A 21067-nucleotide genomic window follows, 5' to 3' on the forward strand; every position below is an offset into this window, starting at 1 on the left:
ACACACCCATTAACCACACCTTAACTTTTAGACTGGCTATATTATGAGCACACTACTTGCTACATTGGACCTAAATGATGATATTGCTACAGTAAATCCAGAGGTGCAAATTTGTCCAATATGGATACAATTCTTGGTATACTAAGGTAATTATGTATCCTAGCCATTACTTTGGTGAGTACAATCTAATAATAACTGATGGAAAATGACAAACTGTGAAAATAAGCTTAACAAACCATCATTTTGTTTTAAGAACTTGCGTTTTGCTATTGCTGCTGGACACTTCTGTTTCAAAAACACTGTGGTATTTAGGGGTTAAATGCAGAAAATGCTTCGGTTGAGCTCAGTAGTTCTTATGGGAGAGCAAGGCATGTCTCCAAAGTGTTACTATGCCCCTGGATAGCAATGGCTGTTTGTTTTATTCAGCTCTGGCCCCAAACTCGACTGCCATTAAGCCCGTAATGAGAGCCCAAGAAGATCCAGACAATCAGAGCAAATGAGCTGTTGGATGCAGTGAGCCCAGTGCAATCTGCCAGGCCCATCTGGTGCAGAGACCGCTGTGAGGTGCGGTGGTCCAGCTGGGTCCAGAAACCAGCTGCAGACTCTTTTCTTTTTTTTCCTTTCCCCAAATGGAGCTGACAGTTTGTCATATCCACAGCATGGAGTGAAACCATGGGGTGCTAAAAAAGAGGAAAAGCAGACTCAGTGAAGGAGACAAGAAACAAGAAGAGGTAGACAGGAAGGGGAGATAGAGACATAAACCTGATGCAGGCATCAGTGTGAGAGGAGGAGGATAGGGACATACTTGGTAAGTTAAACATAATTTATTAAGTCAAGAAAAGAAAGTGTGAGGTCCTGAGGAACAAAGCAGTCAGAGAACAGTACAGACATGCAGACAACTAGCCTTCATCATTCTCCAGCTGGGCTCGGGCTGGAATCACTGTGGAGAATGTAGAGAAACAAGTCAGGATGAATAAAAACTAGGGGGGTAAAGGTTTGTGTATTCATTCTGAATCACTCAATATAGGATGTTCAGTTCGGTATGTGATTTTCCTCGGCTTGGTATGATTCCTAACCCAAAAATGTATGTCAAAATTGTTGAATAATCCACTTACTCCGACATGCAGAACAAGACTTTGAGTTCCATCCAAGTTACCCTGGTTAACCTGGATTCTAATGTCCATGTAGTGTCATTTAGGGCTGGGCGATATATCGTATATATACTCGATGTATCGCGGCTTGTTCTCTGTGGGATGTAGAAAATGACTATATCGTGAATATTCGAGTATACATTCAATTTACACGCAGTTTGTTTTTAGTCGCGGCCCGTTGAACTACAGGTTTCTCTCACTCTCTCATCTCTCCGCACAGAGAGATAAAACAAGCGCACCTAGTTACGTACATCACATTATGTTGTGCGTGCAACGTCATATGCCCGGTAGCATGTAGCAGAAGTAGCAGCGATCTCAGGTCGCGCGAGCAGCAGGTGATATGGACAAGTGGAGGAGGGAGATTTAATTCCCAAAAAAACAATTCATGATCCATCATCTGGCGGTGGTTTGGGTACAAGAGGGAGGACGTTGAACAACAAACCGTAATATGTAAAGTATGTCATAAAAGCGTCACCCAGTGAGTGTGGTTAAAAGCCCGGATTCAGAAAGATCATCGACACACTTGATCCAAGATATAATCTACCTAGCAGAGACAGCTCTACCTTTATATCCTAGTGGCATTATGCACAAAATGTGCGCTTTAATTTAGTGTTATTTTGATATGTCATATTAGTTACATCATGCATAAAAGACACTTTATTTGTTTTGAAATGACATGTTTGTCCCACTGCTTAATAGCTGTTTAATAAATACAGTTTTGATGAATTTGTTTAGTTGTGATTTACGCTTTTGGCATGAATGTTTAATATCAGCATATATTAATGTAGTATGAACAATGTTTTAATGTAGAATCATCACACTGGCATAATTGTATGCATCAAAGTGTTAATTCAAGGCTAAGGCAAAATATCGAGATATATATCGTGTATCGTGACATGGCTTAAAAATATCGGGATATTAGTAAAAGGCCATATCGCCCAGCCCTAGTGTCATTGCTATCATATTATTAAAATATACACTATTATCCTTATATTTAAACAATATAGCATCTCCTTGTCCCCCTCCCTACTCTGTGATGATCAGATTTTCACTCCACCTTTAAGTGAAACCGTTCAGAATGACTATAAACGCATAAAAACGAGGTCTGAGTGACCACAAATAATAGAACAGCTGTCAACAGGTGTCCTCATACCTTGCAAGAACTAAACCTTTTCAGTAATACTTATCACCAATGAGCCATTGTTGGATGGTTACATTCTTCAAAATGAAGGACAAACATATATTGTTAGACTCTTAATGAAAATGTGGAGATGAATCATTGTAGAGCTTTCTATAGAAGCTCACGGTGTAATGAAGTGGCATTATGCCTCCATAGAAGGCAGCACACTGGAATGAATATTGGAGGAATTAAAGAAGAATGGAACTCAAGGTTGTCAAGCGTGCTCAGGTAAGAGAGTGAGTGGTTTTATCTCAGCCCCTTCATGCATTTATCTGTCATGTGAAATGCTGTGCAGGCATGCTGTTACTAATGTAATGGTAATTCTAAGGAATCATTGTTCCTGAAAAAACTATAACTACCTTTTAACTCTATTGAATAAGCCACTTTGTATCATGGCATAAATGGCCGACATCTCCGCTTGAAGCGAAACTCCTCCAATTCCCTTCCCCATTACCTTATTGCAGAAAGAGACCCAGCTTGATGAATTTGAAAAGAAAAAAACACTGACAGAGTTAAAAGATTTCATGTAACGGGTAATAGCTACATTACAGATGATGGCTCCAAATGTTGCTGTATGATTGAAAGGGTTGTATTGTCCAGAAACGAGGTGCTTGAGCTGCTTCATTTCCCTTTAATGGCCTCCATCCCTCCTCTTAGTTACCAGGAGGTGGAGAGAGGGTTATGACTGTGAGGCCAAGTCTCGTTGGAATACACACCAGTTCAATTTAACGCTGTTGATAATGAATGTTTTTGTCAGTTTCATCTGGATAATCACTGTAATCATATTAGACAGTAAATGAAATAATGCCTTTTGGTGGATGATTTTTCTCAAACCTTTCCACCAACCCTTTTTTATCACAAGAACATGGCAGACTAACTAACTCTAGCTTTTGAAAATCTGAGAGGTATTCATGGCTGTTTCTGTCCATATTTGAAAAACGCTGTAGCTGACTGATGGATAAATCCACTGATTTATCAGTAGTTTATCACAAGTATGTTAGTATCACCATTTATGGACGGAATTGCAGTACAAAGTAAATATGTGTTTTAGGTAATTTGAAACGATTTTGCCATTATGTAATTTGTCCACCAGAGAGCCATTATTTTTCAGACCACAAAATGTCCTGCTCCATCTCAGTGTTGGATAGCATAATTTGAACACATCATCATCCTAACCAAGATGGAGAAAAAAAAGTTTTGTTCCCATTCAACAACTACAGCTTTAACATTATGCCAGACTCATGAGCAGTGCAGTATTCAGTACTCCAAACTGAGGGGAAAAAGTGGTTTCACATTAATACATTTTAAACATGGGTAATCCAAACATAGTAGTAAAACTCAATGTGCCAATGTGCTACTCCAAATTGAAAAATGTACATTATCTGGAAGCCTCCTTGTCTACTCTTGTGCTATAAAGCAAACACAGATTATCCTCAAATGCAGAGTACTGAAGGAGTTTAAATCTCTTGGGGTTTTGTGTAGAAGTGAGGGGGAGATCAACAGGTAGATTGGTGGCGTGTAGCAAAACTGCTGCACCTTTGTGTTGCAGAGAGACAGTTAACGTGGTTTGGGCATCTGATGCAAATCTGATAAACATCAACTGCAGGAAACAGACCACCAACCTCCTGGTTGGAAATATTCAGCCACATGTACACGTGTGTAGGTACATGCATGTGGCATTTGGTAATCCTTTCTGCCCCTTTCCTACCACACACATGGTAATGTTTCCATTACTTTCAGGGAAATTACATTGACTGTGACAATGTGGCTACACTGGGCACATAAGGTAAGCTGACTGCTTGCCTAGTGGATACTACAACCATATGCTTCCATTATAGTAAATGAAAGTAGCTACACCAGACATGGAAGCAATATGCTTATTCCTTGATGACTCTGGTTGTCATAGAGAGGACAGATCTGTGGGTATAGTCAGAATTAATTTGCCAATTCATCCGTTCTTTCTAACTACATGTAGATAGAAACTAGGCACTTTACTAAAACCAAACTAGGCAAGATCAATATGGATTAATTGAAATTGAAGTAGAAAAAGAGTTGTATGACTTGAGTGACCCCTACTACAAGGACAAGCTCAGTAAAAATACAGCACAGAGGAAGATTTCAGTAGTGGTTGGAGCTGAGTGATATTTAAAAAATGCTGCTTTTTGAGTTTTCTAGCTACTGTAATGTAAGATGCCTGTAGTTGCATTACATACAACTGAATAAAAATAGATTCTTTTCAAACTTCAATCCTGAATAGAATATGACCTCCTTTTTTGCATGTGATTTAACAGAAGAAAATATTATGATTGGTATTGAGCCCTGGCATTTTTGACAGCCAGATGGTATTTATTCAAGAGATCCTTCAGAATTTGAAATGAGTTCTGCAATTCATGCCACTTTCACCTCTGCCGTGCCCTTCTCCATGCTCTCTTTATTTGTCTAGTATTACTATTATTAAGCCACGTTGAGGCCAAAGGTTTTTTTTATTTTGCTTTTGACAGTTGGCCAAAACAGAATTGTGCTCACATGAGATGGTACAGCCTTGATACTGGTCATGATGGGACCCTCTCTATAGGCTTCCACTAACTTAACAGCAGAGGAAGAGTTTAGGATGCAGGAGTGGAGAAGAGCAGGATGGACAGAAGAAGCACTTGGCAAATCAAGGTCAAAATGATTGCACTGTGATCAGATAAGTGAAGACTCTCCTATTACAGGGTTGGAGATAGACCTGGGGAGCGAACTAAATCTAGAGTATGGCCTTCAACATGGGCGGGCCATTCACAGATTGTCGGAAATCAAAGGATTCAAGTAAATTCATAAAATCAATGGTCATGGCTTCAGAGGGACATCAAATGTGGATGATGACATTTCTGAGAATGAGCATATTGTTGTATTTCGGACCAATTTGGGGAATTGGATCATGGAATTAACTAAAAATCAATTTGGGGATTAGGGGTTCTGTATATGAGTGAACGGGGCACCATCTGTCACAAAAAACTGAAATTTAAAAGGGGCCTATAAATATAATGGAGCACTTGAGGGCATTTAATATTTAAAAAAAAAAAAACATTTACACGGAATACAGGAATAACCAGGGTCTTTCCATCAAAAAGCCGAGTCAAGTCGTGCATCAGTTGGTCACAGCCTGGTACCATTTGACATCAATGAGAATCATGCATGCAGACCTAAAGCCAGAAAATGTTATGATTGTGAGCCTCAAGCAGCAGCCAATAAAAGTCAAGTTGACTTTGGATTTGCCCATCTTATTTCAGCTGTTGAGGCTGGTGTCAATTGCAAACAACATGGTACAGGGCACCAGAAATCTTGGCCATCCAGCTAGTGACAGGTTGCCCTCGCTATCTTGGGGAAACAGACTACGTCATGTTGACCTTCATTATGGAGACTCAGGGTCAGCCAAATGACAGTGTGCTGGATTGTGGAGTGGTAAGTGAACAGCAGAATAGTCAGCAGCTGTGAAGATTCAAGACCCCAGAGGAGCATGAGTATGAGACAGGGTCCTGTGCTGTGTCAAGTGTCTTGATGATTTTGAGCAGTGCAGACACCAGAGTGACCAACATTTTTTCGTAGACCTGGTCCAGAGGATGTAGACCTGTGTATTAATCCTCTGGATGTTCTGTTCAGAGCTCCCTCCTCAACATACAGTACGCATTATAATAAACATTGATGGGACTGAGCCTGAAATGAGCCGACAGCCTTCCACATATAGGACAGCAGGACGAGGAAGCATTCTTTGACAGTGCTGGGTCCCATGTCTATATACCTCCCTATTTGGAGAAACTAAAATGACAGAAAAATGAGTGTGCCACATCCAAGGCTGATGTCCAACCTGTGGAAAACGCCAAGCAGGACAGCTGGTTTAGAGGCTTCTTCAGGAGAAATACCGCGCCTTCCTCCTTCTGTTTTCTGGTGGTAGCGAGGACAACTGTTAAACAGCTTTGATCAACTGTTCAACATAATAATTATAAGAATAAATAGTTATATCAAAAAAGTATTGTCACATTCAGATAAAGATAAAGAAAAAAATTATATCTCATCATTATGCTTGTTTATATTGTGATGGCCCGGTGCTTGTGTGTCTTGATTCTGCTCTGTGTTTTCCTGGCCGGATCTGAAAGTATAAAATACACCTGGACCTGGTATGAGCAGTCAATCCAGATGAAAACTCTCCATAGATGACGGTGTTATGGTTTCTTCCTTTTTGTCTTTTTAAACCAATTTTTTGTGAATGATCGCATTGTTTTCCACTAATTTGCTGTAATGCTGGAAGCTGTGAACACACAGCATTACAAATCTGCAGCCAGAAGCAGATAGAGTTGATTAGTACAACAACAACAATAGCCAAATTTGTTAAAACTGTCAGATTGACTCTACTTCAGTTGACTCCTCTGTATCTCACATTGTTAATACTCATATTGTTTAGTAATTAATGTCACACAACAGCATAATGCATTCAAGAATAACACATGAAATGCCACTTTTGCTAAAAAGGAAGTTGGCGCCCTGGTAACCAGATGTCTTCCACATAAACCGACGTAATACCCAGTTACAACCAACCAGCATGATACATGTGTGGTTATCATGTAGCAGCCTGGTGATTTAATGAAAGTAAATACGGTGAACATCTGTGCGTATGGCACTGCACTTTGGCGGGGAACTTCTCTAATCGGAGTCTGCAGGTTTATCACCATATCAGTCCTGCTGTCTTCAGATAGCTCATGATTTAATAAAGTGAAAGTAAAGCTTTTCATACAGATGTGGACAACAGATACTGTAGGAATCACCCATATTAATTTATAGATTAATACATCAATGCAGACTGCTGTACTGATGTTCCTGATATAACCACATCATTTAATGTAGATTTTAATGCGTCTGCTGGTTTCACAGTATTCAATTAAAACACTTTATTTATATTAAAGCATTATTCAGTGTGTTCACTTTGCTATTGAGGGTAAAATTAACAAACTAGAAGTGGATTGCGCCAGAAACAGATGTGTTTGTGTTGCCTCATCTGAATGAACCTCTCATCTTGTGTGCACCTCTCCACCCACCTGTGCACCTTGCGCTCTGCTCTGGGCAGGCGGATGGCATAGCCAAGAAAATAATGTGTGCCTCAGGAAAGAAACAATTTACCACTGCATCACTGCGCTTCGTATTCTGCACCGGCACAGAAATAGGGCCCCAGGTTTTTGTTAGTTTTTTGTCCTTTACTTCTAACTTTGCCAAAATGCCACCGACATGGCTGCAATGACCTACAACAAAGGGGGGCACAGGAGCATAAAAATAGCGGCAAATGACAACCGTAGGACTAGGAATTCTTCCTAAATCAGTGTCATTACCACATTACGTCTGCTCTGCTTCTTTGCATCCCGCCCGCATCATTTTTTATTCTCTCTATTCCGTCTTCCAGGGTCACTGCCGCTTTCATCACTAACGAGTGACTGTAGGCCTCAATCAGAAGCAGCTCGTGGGGGCGAAACATACTGTACCCCCATCTAAGACAGGAAGAGGGACAGTGACAGAGGAAACGATGATCAAGAGACAAGCGGAGGAAGGGTGAAGGGATGACAGGAGTGTTAGGAAAGAAGGAGGGAAGAAGAAAGGGAAGGTAAACGGATAGGACGGAGAAAGCGGGGCAAACGGCATTAAGAAACAAAACAGTATTACTCCACTATAGGGAAAGGTTTCAGGTGTGTGATCTATCTTCAAACTCACGCTCTCTCTTTCTTTCTCACGAACACACACACACACACACACACACAGTCACACACTTTACTAGCTTCCTGCATATTAAAATGGATGTGCAAGGTCGGTGTGAAAGGCATTTTTTAGGCTTTCTTCTTGGGCATCTGTGTGAAGTGAGTTGGGAGGTAGCTCAAAAGGGTGTGTGTTAGTGTGTGATGTGTTCACATTTGCATGCATCTGCCATCTCATATCCACACTTTGCATTGAACTTGTTGACTATCTTGACACACTTGATCACCTTCAAATATCGATCCCGCTATCATATCCCACGTGCTTTACCTGTTCATCTCTCTTTAACATTTATCTGGAAATACAGACTCCAAACACTAATGGATTCAGCTGTCATGACGCCTGAGGAATGTAGAAACCGCTTGTCGTTTTTTTGATTGATCCACCCCCTTTTCTAAAACGGATGGCGTAGAGCCCCGTGGGTCATGCTTAGCTAGAAGGAGGAGAAGAAGAAGAAGAAATGACAACCACTACTGGAACTGTCACTGGAATAATGAAGGTGATGGAGGGAGGGGACGCCGGTAGCAATTTCAGACGCTTGCTCTCATTTTGTCCCCCTAGTAACATCAATGCTGGGGGAAGCAACTCGCCTGAAGGAATAAAGTGAAATTCATCTGTCAAATATATCACACACACATACATACATACACACACACACACACGCACACGCACACACACACACACACACACACACACACACACACACACACACTGGTTTGTCATTAGCAGGTGCCTTCAGTGTGGAAATCATAGGTGTGCTGTTAATTTTCTGGCATTAATGGATCAGAAGAGTGACTAGTGGTGCTTAGCTGCCATTTGCAAGTTGATGGAAAAGTGTTTTTTATTATGCATTCATCAATTCAGTCTGTGAAAGTCACTTCGGAGACCCTATTTAAAAACTTGATTTCTGTCCCAGTTCTGAAATTATCATTTATAAGCAGTGGCAGGAATGACACTTAGATCATTTAGATAGTAGATACATCATCATGTCAATGTTCAGCAAGTCATAATTTACAGAAGAAGAAGTATTCAAGTTATTTATTTACTTATTTGCTGTCTTGCAGAGAATTAGATGACAATCATTTTACTATACAGTAAATATGAAGGAAGAATCAGCAGGGGATTAGCACATTTTAGCATAATACTTGAAAGAGTGGAACCAGCTAGTATAACAATGTGTGTACAACAAAACCACTACTGTATATGCAATTTTTAAATTTTGATTTCTGTACAGATTAAATGAACGATAAATAACATGTTAATCAGTGAGCACTAAAGGTCAGGGTAAATGTTTAATCTTTAACCAGAGCCAGGCTAGTTGCCCTTTCAGTCTTTACGCTAAACTAAGCCAACAGTCTCCTGGCTATAGCTGCAAATTAAGCAGAGAGATATATGAGGATAGGATGAGGGGATATTGATCATCTCGTCTGAATCGCTGTAGGGAAGTAAATAAATGTATTTTCCAAGCATGTTTTCTGGCTGATGAAGTAATGTTAATATACTGTTGGGTAGTGTAATGTTTAGCAGTGCATAAACTTTTAATGGCTAATCATGTTGCATATGTCACATTCATGTAGTATGGATGTCATGTAAATGTGGTGAGTTAAAAATAACAGTCTTTCCCTTGTAATTGGACTGAAATTAGAGTAAATGTAGCATGAAATGGTAAACCAAACCAATTACATGTATGTACAATTTTTTGTTACGTCACAATGTCACAAGTTGCTATGAAGTGTACATTGTATTGTATGTATATTGTGAGGTCTCTTGACTCCCACACCCACCAGTTAATACTGTGAGTTGTAGTCAATTACTTGAGCACAGTATATTTTTAGGATCATAATTTTTTCAAGCTTAAAAGTCAAAAGTGATAAACTCAACAGTGTACTTCAAGCCTGTGTGTATTTGCATTAGTGTGCATATGTCTGCACGGGTTGCTTGTTTATTGTCAAGGGAAGGAGAGCAGCCAAGGTCAGACGGTGATTATTGACTCAGATTATCATCTTGAGAGATGATGGATGGCAGTGCTCTTTATGGATCACTTCACTATGTCGCACTATTTGCCTTCCTTCTTGCAGGAACTTTTCTAGTCAAGGTGGTAGTGGCTCATAAAGTCAAATAGTTAATAGTGTGTGTAATACTGATGGGTTGCATTTGGGTCGTGCATGGAGGTGAAAGATGCATTGTTCTATGAGTGAGCACCACATGGATTACAAAGACATATTACTAACTCATTGTATGTACTTTTAATCACATTCATGGTGAGACAAAATTAACCATGAGGGTTTGGAGGAGATAAGATATAATGATGGTCTCCAATTTCAGACACCCTAACCAACTCACTAAAGGTGTCTTCTGAGTAACAAGTCAATGCAAATACACAGATGTACGTAGTACCGACACTAATTTGACCATGGTGGCTTAAATTTGGGTAAAGCCAAATCCAAGTCCAAGTTGAAAATGTTTCAATGAAAAACGACTCCAATTTTAAAAATGTTTAAAAAGAGACAATAAAGAAAGACAAAAAGGTGAAGGATCTGAGTGAAAATATTAAGTTATCTGTCTCTACTGCCACCCTTTAGTTTGACTTCTCCCATCTTTCAAAGTTGTCATTTCTGTCTTGTTCACACTATTTTGCATCCACAATTCCTCCGATAACTAAACTCTCTGCATCCTTACTATGACAAAGTTGTCAAGCTTCATCTCTTGTGCTCTTGGCGAGATGTAATAGGATTAAAGGAGGGTGAAGGAAAGCCTTGTGGTTTGCTCTGGTCTTCTGGTGGCTGACAAACACAGGTGCCATGCCAGAGGAAATCCCTTATCCCTCTCACCATCCGTCTCTTTTTCTTCCCTCTTTTCTCACTTGTTCTATGTGTTTTTCATAGTTTGACAGAGCCAGACTCGCTCACGGTGATTACAACTCATTAAACGCACTTCACGGCCTTGTCTGGCTGGAATAAACAAATAGAAGACTTAATCCAAAATAGATTGGCTAATTCAGGCATATTTGGGGGGTCGGGGACAGTGAGGGAAAGTGAAGAGGAGGGATAGGCAGACGATGATGAAGTCAAATGCAAGTAAAGGAGAAGATGGCTGGAGGGATTAGATCCAGTAGGAGTAGTAGATGTGCTGTGGAGGTAATTAGGCTTAGGCTAATTCTTCCAAGTGAAGGTTGATCCAGCTGAGAAAATTAGATCCAATTGCCTACGTAGGTGTTATGAGTTTTTCTGTCTGACAGAGCTTTATAGTTTGTGCTGAAAAAATACCTGTGATATTATCCTGTGCAGCAGCATAATACAGTTTGAGGTAATTACAATGCACATGTGTAGTTATGTTTTCAGGTGTAATACCAATGCTGTAGTAAATGTTAGAGGTTAGTACTTTGCCCAGCTACAGTGGAATCCATTGTAGAAATTTCACTTCATTAATTTCTCTCATGTACGCTTGAGAAGCTTGTGATAAACATTACACAGTGGAACTAAATAACAAAGCAGATCTCTCAGGTTAACTACAGCTAAGGCAACAACAAAGGCTATCTGGTTAGCTAACATGAAACATATTCAAGTAAAAAAAAATGGCAACTAATAGCATTAAGAATGCTAATACAAATTACAGAAAGATAGAATTCTAGTTAGACAGAAAGTTACTCAGAAATTAGCTGTGAGTGTGTATCCATAAACATCCACTGGCAGCACGGGTTAAAAGCACCTAGCCTCCCCCCTCACAAGTAACGTTAGCATGGAAAATAAAACTGTAACATTAGCATGTTTTGTGTTGTTTTGTGTCTACTAATCAATGTTTTTCCTACCCTTCCTGATGTGTGTTGGGCTGCCGACCCTTCCCTACCTGTTGTGCTTAAATAAATAATTAAACATTCCTGCTGTTTGGTATGAGGACTTTGTTAAAGTTAAGGAAGAAATGCTGGGTGTTAGGAACATGTTAGGCGATGCTAACAGAAGCAGCTCAGGGTTTGCCATGACCTCTTGGAGGTCTTAAGAGTGCCGTGCTACTTCTTCCTTTGCTTCAGTAAAACACGAGTCAGTACTTACACAGGCTAGAACAAGCTGCTTATCAAGAAAATGTAACCATAAGTCATTTTAAGTGTTGTTTATATCATTTTATGCACCAGAAACAGACTTCAAGGCTAATAGGCAAGGAGAAAATAGTGGTGGAGGTAATGACAGTAAAATATAACAAACACATTTTCTTCTTTCTTCTTTAAATTATATGCAGCTACTCACCTTTAGCTTTTCAATGCATGAGGGAGAAAGCAGTGTAACAACACAGAAATGCAGTATTTAACATCTTTAAGATAGATGTTTCCTGGATAAGTGTTTAAATTAATTTTAGTCTTTATTGGCTTTGTCATACAGTTATCTTTCATTTGCAGGTTTCCATTATGTTTAAAGCGGGAAATGAAAACAGCTACACCTGCTCATCATTGCCAACAAATAACCCAGTTAACTGCTGCTAATTAAATCATGAGTAGACTGAAGAATGGATTCAACATCACTATATTATGTAGGGACTCCACTATGCCACTGTATTGATTCATGTTCAATTTGGTTGAAAGGATGTTGCACCAGTTTTCCATTTTGTTCTTCTTTATGTCGTTTTTTCTTACCTATTTTCCAGCCTTATTATACATTCTCACAGTTCTCTGTCTTTTTCTGAACACCATGACAGTCAAGTACATTTCAAATTCTTCAGATTCACTCACACTATGTGTTTCTCTTCTTTTGTCTCCCCAGCTCTACTCCTTCTGTATGACGTCACTAACAAGAAATCCTTTGACAACATCAGAGTAAGGAACGCTTGTCTGTTGATTCTCTGTGTCTCTCTGTCTTATTATTCACTTTAATCTTTCTCTCATTATTCACTTCTCATTCACTTCACTTCTTTGGTACGACTGCTGTTCTGAAATGTAAGTACGAAATGACATGCAGAACTGTGCTTTCATCATGCAGTCAGTTCCCTCCAATACACCTTGAAAGACAAATTATATTATTGGTAAATGTCACAAATTCACATGTTAGATTTCAACAACATTGAACTCAACGCAAACAAAACTTGAATGGGTTTTCTTTACCCCTGTACTGATTCCACTGAAAGAAACTGATTTTGTTTCTGTCGATTTTAATGCTGGTGTGAACAAACCTTTAAAAAGGATAAAAATCACTTTGACTGATTGTCACAATGATCCTTTGGACAGAGTAGTTTCATGTCAAATCTGCCAAATGCTCTCCTTTCATATTCATAGCAGCTAATAATTGGGATTGTACGAGTTGGCTCAGAAAGTCAGTGCAGTTTATAAAACAAAGTTCTCAAAGGGGGTCACGTTGGCTCATACTAGCAGCAGGGTTTGGATAATGAGGAGATGAATGATGGGGACAGGGAGAAAAGAGGACCACAGTGGCAACAAATGAAGCGAGGTGTCAAAACTGAAGAGCACAGGGGCGCAGATTAGAGCTCACTTTTTCCCCCTAAATGGACCCATCGCTCTGTAATCACAGCAGGTCTCCTCTGAACTCATTTCCTACTGTGATTTTGCAGCCATCTCCTACCCCATTTGGTGCCACTCCCCTTGTTCCAAAAAGGTGCATTACTCTCCTTTGATTAATGCAGAGCAGAGTTAAGAGCAGAATATGGCCATTATAAAAGTGTCTCTCTCTCAAGGAGAGAAATAGCTCCATAGCCATATAGCCTGATACTCTTGCATTGGTGTGTGTGTGTGTGTGTGTGTGTGTGTGTGTGTGTGTGTGTGTGTGTGTGTGTGTGTGTGTGTGTGTGTGTGTCACTGAGGGGGGCTTCTATGACCTGAATGGCCATGCACAGATGCACAGATGCCTTCATTATCAGCAGCTGAAGAACTGTCCCCAGAGAGAAACAGACACAGAGTTTAGCTTCTCTGCAAACAGGTGGTTATCATCATTAGGAAATGGACAGATGATAAAAAGAGATGAATGGTTACTTTTTAAAGGACACACCAACTTCCAGCAACCCAATGTGCTACTCAGTTGACATAACGTTAAAGGGGTTCTTTGGACAGTTAATGAAAGCTATAGTTCATTCGGTTTAAAGACATCAGATCTTCGCTACGCATGTTCTGACAAATTATAACTTTTGTATCAGTTTACCAACATAGTTAGTTGCATTAGATATAAAATGTTGGTTTATAGTTTTACAAGGTTAACAGAGTAGCTACAATCATAGCCAAACAGTAACTGACATTTCCAGCATTCACCTCTCCATATAGTTTATGTTGATCAGTCTTGTGATTTATAGATTATAGATAGATATAAAGGTTGCAAAACAGCATAACCTGTATTCTACCTGTATTCTACCTACCTACCTCCAGTTAACTCTACCTGTTTCTACAATATTATATCAGGATAAGTATCTGCTATGATTCAGAGTGACAGATTCTAGTGCAAGTTTTCAGTTATAAATATGCTGACTCAGAGCTCATTAGGGTGACTTTCTCAAACTTTGTATAGCTTCAGAAGACCTTGCACGACTGATTAGTACAAACTACGGCTGGGCATCATTTAAAAAATTACAATACCAATACCAGTACCCTTACAGTGATACTGATACCAATGGAGTTCTTTCTTCGATACCTTTTTTTTCCTACTTCATTTGATACCCACCATGTGAATAGAAGCATTTGTTTGCCAACTTTGTCAAATTCACTGTGCTTGACTCCAACACCACAGACTGTATGGGTTGTAGCTGCTGTGATGGTGGGCCAATCACACATTGCATTAAATTGAAAGATGCTTGTGGTGATTGGCTGCAAGCACAACCATACAAATACACATTTTTTTCTCGATCGGGCCACAAAAAAGATTGAATTAAGGTACTGTTAATTGAAGTTTCAGTTAGTACTTTCACTTGGTACTGGTAAGTTTGACATGTAAAATGAGTGGAATGTCCCCTTGACCAACTCAGTTGTACCCTAGTATAGTTATATAACATTTGGGTGAGACAGCCACTCTTACCACATTAGATTGTCACAGATATGACACCTCTATTAGTCATGTGTGTTTACACCATACAAATTCAATTCATCAATATTAAGTTCTGTAATGGAGAGAAGAATTTTGCCTCAGAGGATGAATCCTCTTCATCCCAACATGGTGTTTCCTCTAAATTATACAAGTAACACAACTCCATCTCTTCCTCCAGTGTTTCTGATTACATGTTTCATGATATGTGGTTTTCATTATATTTTCTACATGTATGAAGCATCCACCCAGTTCCACAGAGAGATTCCATTGCTGTGTTCCCTCAGGTTGCATTAAGTTACACATGGCAGCATTAGCATAAAAAACAGCTTTGAAACTCAGAGGGATATGCAGTGGACAGTGTGTGTGTGTGTGTGTGTGTGTGTGTGTGTGTGTGTGTGTGTGTGTGTGTGTGTGTGTGTGTGTGTGTGTATGTGTGTATTTGTATGTGTGGTGAATATATAATGGGCTTTAATCCCTGCAGAGGAGTAAGAGGGCACACCTGTTTAACACAGTGGTGAACTACAACTGGTGAGAAGCACACACACAAACACACAAACCTAATTGTTGTTAATGTTAATCAATTATAATTACATCAATTGAAGTGCAGAGTGCAAGCCTATTATTAGCACCTCCACCCTCTGGGATCCTCTTATATGTGCTCAAGGTGCTGCTTTGCACCACTGAAGTAGCTTTTTCCCCTGAGTATTTTTTCCACCCGTCACCATTTTTATATCACTTTTTGCAACTTAATCAAAGCGGCAGCAGAAGCACAGAATTGCCAACAATTCAGCAGTGCACTAAAATGACAGATTCAATAGTTACTGCCTTTTTTCACTGTAGCCCACCCACCTTCTCAATAGCACGGTCATGATTTTTGTCGTTTTTGCCAAACAGATATTTCCAAAGTCACAAATATGTCCTGCTTGATGGAAAGATGAAAGATGACCCTGCTCCCATTTTCCAACACGTTTTTGGAAAAAAGACTTAAACACTAGTATTGTTGAGAAAGTTTCCATGAGATACAGTTAAACCAAGGAGAGTAAAGTCTTGTCTCATAAACATGAAATATTTCCACTAATTAGCCACAACACCCCCAGATTATTTGACTTTTTTAGTCTCATATTGTATCTGTTATTGCGTGCTTGTAAATATGGTTGTAATATTTCAGCAGCCTGATGCCTTTAAACCCTTGAATCCTTTACAACCTCATATCAGGCAAAATGTTGTAGAGCTATCAATCACATGGTCACACACTCTCCTGTCAGGCTCCTGTAAGAGGTCAAAATCATTATTTTTGTCGCCTAACTCTTGGCGAGGTGACAGATGATTCAGTCGATAGTCCATTTGACGTCATAACACCATTTCCACTCATTTTAACTCAGCATGAATTTATTCCCCCCGTCGCCGAAAAACACACCAACCTTCAGATGATCATGTGAAGTAGACTAGGTAGCAAAATACTCTTTGGGCAGACTCACTACAAAGAGAATTGGAGACACTTGCCTAGCAACATTAAAGCAACAAACCCCATAATGCAACACTCTCCATTGGAACTAGTGTTAAGGTGTGCTCACCGAAAGCTCTCTGTGCTTGAATAAGTGGAACCATGTATAGTGGTAAACATAAATGTTACTATTCGATGTACTGCACCAGAGTCAGTTTATAGCTCATTTCCATCTGCAGTCCCTTCAGTAGGTCAATATTAAAACCTATAACAGCACTATAACAAACAGTACAAAGCACAAAACCCACAGGACACATACTAAATAAAAAGCTGCACACAATAGCACATCACACACAATATAGAGTCAGGGGTTAGAAAGCTGAGAAGCTTTTAGCATACTTTTTATTTTCCAATGCTCTGTTTATTAATTTTTCCAAGATGAAAACAAACATAACATTGAAACTTTAGCATACTTTTTAATTTGGTTTTAATTGTACTGATGGAACTGCAGCTCAGTCATCAGGTACTAAAAATGTATATGAACAATAACTCCAAGACGGCTGCTCGAATTTTAGCATGGGGAAGTGAATAAGAAATAGAGAAATATTAGTTGGCTGCAATTACTATTAACACTGGTACAGTCTCCATTCAGTCTAGTCCTCCACTATAAAACAACTTTCCAGAGTAAAATATCATCTTATAATAATAACAAACTCATTTGACTACATTTAATGTAAAAAGTGCAACCCTGTAGAGAAATAGAACTCTAGCCTGCTGACTTTCCCCTCATGATTTCCTGTGTTCCAGTCCTCAACTTTACTGTTTTGGTTCAGTCTCGCCCCTCACACAGCATAATCTTAGTCTGCAGCAGGAAGCGGTTTTCCTCTAATAAATCAACTGTACCCAACCTGCCCACCACCAAGTGACAGACATAGTTACTGTAGCTGCTACCTGTTGAACATAGTAGAACATTTATAGGTTAGGTTTAAAGCTTTAAATATCTGGTTATAAGTGAGGTAGTAATGAGTTTTAGCTCAGATGAATGCATACATGTGACACACACAGCTCTGATCTTATACATGTGCATTGGAGGATACAGCAGCACATACAGTCTCCCACAGTATGAATCCATTAGCAGCAGAGCCTCAGGGTGAAGGCTATGGAGCATTTGGATGATAAAGAGACGGAGACACTGTGTCCAGAGCTTACTGGCTATCCATCTCTCACCCTTCATGCCGCCCCCTGTGTTTTCTTTTCCTCTTTCACTCGTCTTTTCGCTCCCTGTTACCATCTGTAACCATGACCACAGCCACTGCTGCTTTTTTTTCTTTTTTTTTACCCTCTCGCTCTGTTTCTGTGCCTTTCTATTTCAGGATTCCAGCATTTTCATTTTATGGTTCATTTTCATTTTTAATTCCAGGACATCAGCAGTCATTTTGATAATGTGCTTGTGATATTAAGGAGGAAACAAAAATAATCAGTGATGGTTTGAATAGAGAATGAGCTTTGAAGGACAAGTACATACAAACAACCAACCCCATGTTTTTATTTTGTGCATGAATGTGTGTTAGGGTTAGGGTTACATATATGTGCATTATATTTGTGTTTTCACGTGGCACTGATGGTATTCAAACTTTATTGAATTGAAAAAATAATAAAGAAAATGAACTAAAACAACGAAAGAACAAAAAGTAAAGAACCAACGCACACGGGAGAAAAAAAGATAAAAAATAATTTTTGGATATATAATAAAATATAAGAAGAAAAAAAGAGTGAATAAGAGAAAAAGTTTATTAAAAGTTAGAGTAAAAACTAAGATAGATTAAAAAGACGAAACAAAAGTAAAATGAAATGTAACAGAAAAAGTGTGATAAAAACTAGGTTAAAAAAAGATTAAAAAGACAAAAGAAATTGTAATAATACTAATTAAATATAGTAGTGTGTGCTAAAAACTGTTTTGGCAACTGTTTTAATAAAGAAAAGTACTTTGAAAACTACATTGGAACATTTCATCAGTAATAACAAAGAAAATCTATCTTTATTAAACAATGTTTATCCTGATGTGGGCGACACATCCATCCCCATCTGCTTCATTTTCAGCCCCCCACAATGTCACAATTCGCTCCATTTACATCATATTCAATTTGCAGCATTGCAAACAGCAAAGACAACTATTACACATGATATTTAGTGCAGCTGACAGTGAGCCTGCCATCTGAAACACATGAAGGGTCTCTATCTGACAAGTTCTGCATCTCTGTCCCTCTTCATGTGACAATGATGAAAAATTGAAAACCTTCACATATGAATCCTGTATCTACAGAGCAGCACACGGTAAACATGTCAAGGCCATGCTGCTTTCACGCATGCTGTAAATACACACACAAACACACACACATCCAGAAACCTTGATTATTAGTGTTGCAAGTTGTATCATTCTCTGTATAATGCTGTAATTGTACTCATGTGTGTCACTGGTCAAGGTAATTTGTGCTTTACTGGTTGTCATGCCAACGATTCCATGATTGTGAAATTGCTTTTTTTATTTCCTTTTTTTTTTTCCTTTTTTCGTTTCAATGCTGCATTCATTCTTTATGCCATTATCCCAAATTTTGATTGGACTTTAATTATACTCATTGTAGCTTTCATAATGGCTGGGTTCCAATCAGGTGACAGAGAATTGAAAAAAAAAGAAAGAAAAATAAACAATATGCATAATCAGGTTCACTAGAGGCACACGGATCCTGGTGTGTGCAGATATAATTATCCTGCACGTGTTACAGTTTATATGCTAAATGTCATCTGAATAATCACAGCAAAGTTACACACGTCCCCAACAAATGATTGGACTTTTTTAGGCTCATGCTGTGTCTTATTATTGCTTGTTGTAAATGCTTCAGCAGCCTGCCGCTTTTAAACCCTCGAATCCTTTACAACTCTCATATCAGGGCCTTACAGATGCTACTGGGGCACCGTAACCCATTTTGACCAAAGACACAACTCAGCCACACGCCAAACACACACAAACATATCAACAGACAAACACACACAGACAGATTTTATTGTTATTGACCAGCGCCCTTGTGCACAGAGGCCACAGAAAAATCATTAAATCATTAAATCCCTGAAAGCCTCCTCACAGCAAGGAGACTTCGCTGTTCAAAAGATCCTCACAACAGTAAAGTAAAAATCAATGTGATGTACACTGGGTGTCGGCAAGCACGCGGCAAGCAAAATGTTTAGGGAGGAGAAAGAAATGGAGCATGTTGTGTTCCTGCAAACACCATTACTGGAGTGGTTTTTTCATATAGTCTGTTGCATTAAGCACATGTTCTTTCAGTTAAAAATGATGTGTTCTCATGTTAATTCAATACTCACATGTCCATATGTATATTTAAATAGTGAAAGTTTGCTTTATCGCCCCGTCTATCTACACTGACCATGTCCTTTCATGGCATGACTACACCATCAAAGGTAGGTTGAAGCAACTTTTCTTCTAAATTTGGTCACTTTAAATAGATTTTTCTCCCCCAATATAATAATATATTTAATAATAATATAATATATTTTTGGGGGGGCTTTTTGCCTTTACTGTACAGGTTTTAGTAGAGAAAGACAGGAAACTGGAGCCTGCAGCGAGGACTGTTGCCTCAACACATGGGGCGGGTGCTCTACCCACTGAACTAAAGCTAAACCACCACCAAAAAAAAAAAGAAGAGAGTTTAGCAACAAATGTAGCAACTTTATAAGCAGTCTCTCTCGTGCCAATATTCTTCAGTAATATGAACTCATTGCTCATTGAGGCGGCAGCTTCCTGGAATGACTTTGCTCAATGAGTGCAGGACATGTACTTGACCTCTCAGCAGCCAACCAGAAAGGTGGATAAGCTGTGAATGTGCCTTTTTTCACAGCAGATGTTTTGGCCTGTCATTGTATGAAAAGCAGCACATTTTTTTATTAATGTTAGTATTTCCTTCAGTGCTCAGTCCATGGTGTTCTTGTTTTCAATTCTTTTAAACTTTAAACTAATCATTTTGCAATGATGTCACAGAGAAGCAGATTATGGTAATCTTGCATTATATTTTGAGTTGTACTTATGTGTTGCATGTAGATCTAAGGCTTTGTATTTTTGTATAAGCCTATAATGCAGTGACAGGAGTACTTTAAGGCCTTATTGAAAACTCTCCTCACATTGCTGTGTTCTCTCCCCGTCACTTTGACAGTTGCTTTTGGTCAGTTTCTTCAGCAGGGAGGCAGCTGGTTTGTCTGGGTTTGACACAGTCACTCTTCCTGCCTTCTGCTCAAACCACATGGCACATTTTCATTGTTGTCTTGTTTCAGTTTCTATCACCAGGCGCTACAATTGAAAAAATTGGTGAGGTAACAAGTTTATGATATATGACAAATCCAAGCAGTGATAAATGAGCTTAGAAAAAGATGATTTAAGGAATTCGGTGGAGAACTTTGTTTTCGGCACTTGAACTATCCTAGTTACTTGTGCCTGGGA

General features: G+C 39.1%; 1 protein-coding gene across 1 annotated transcript in view; it reads left to right on the plus strand.

Annotated features, from left to right (window-relative positions):
* The window catches only part of LOC128381733 (ras-related protein Rab-26), an 89119-nt gene that overhangs the window by 39193 nt on the left and 28859 nt on the right, over positions 1 to 21067 (plus strand). Inside the window, exon 5 of the mRNA XM_053341772.1 lies at positions 12858 to 12910. Within this exon, the coding sequence (XP_053197747.1) occupies positions 12858 to 12910 (53 nt within the window). The remainder of the gene's footprint in view (positions 1 to 12857; positions 12911 to 21067) is intronic.

This window comes from Scomber japonicus, chromosome 20 (genome assembly GCF_027409825.1).
Source record: "Scomber japonicus isolate fScoJap1 chromosome 20, fScoJap1.pri, whole genome shotgun sequence".
Taxonomy (NCBI): Eukaryota; Metazoa; Chordata; class Actinopteri; order Scombriformes; family Scombridae; genus Scomber; species Scomber japonicus.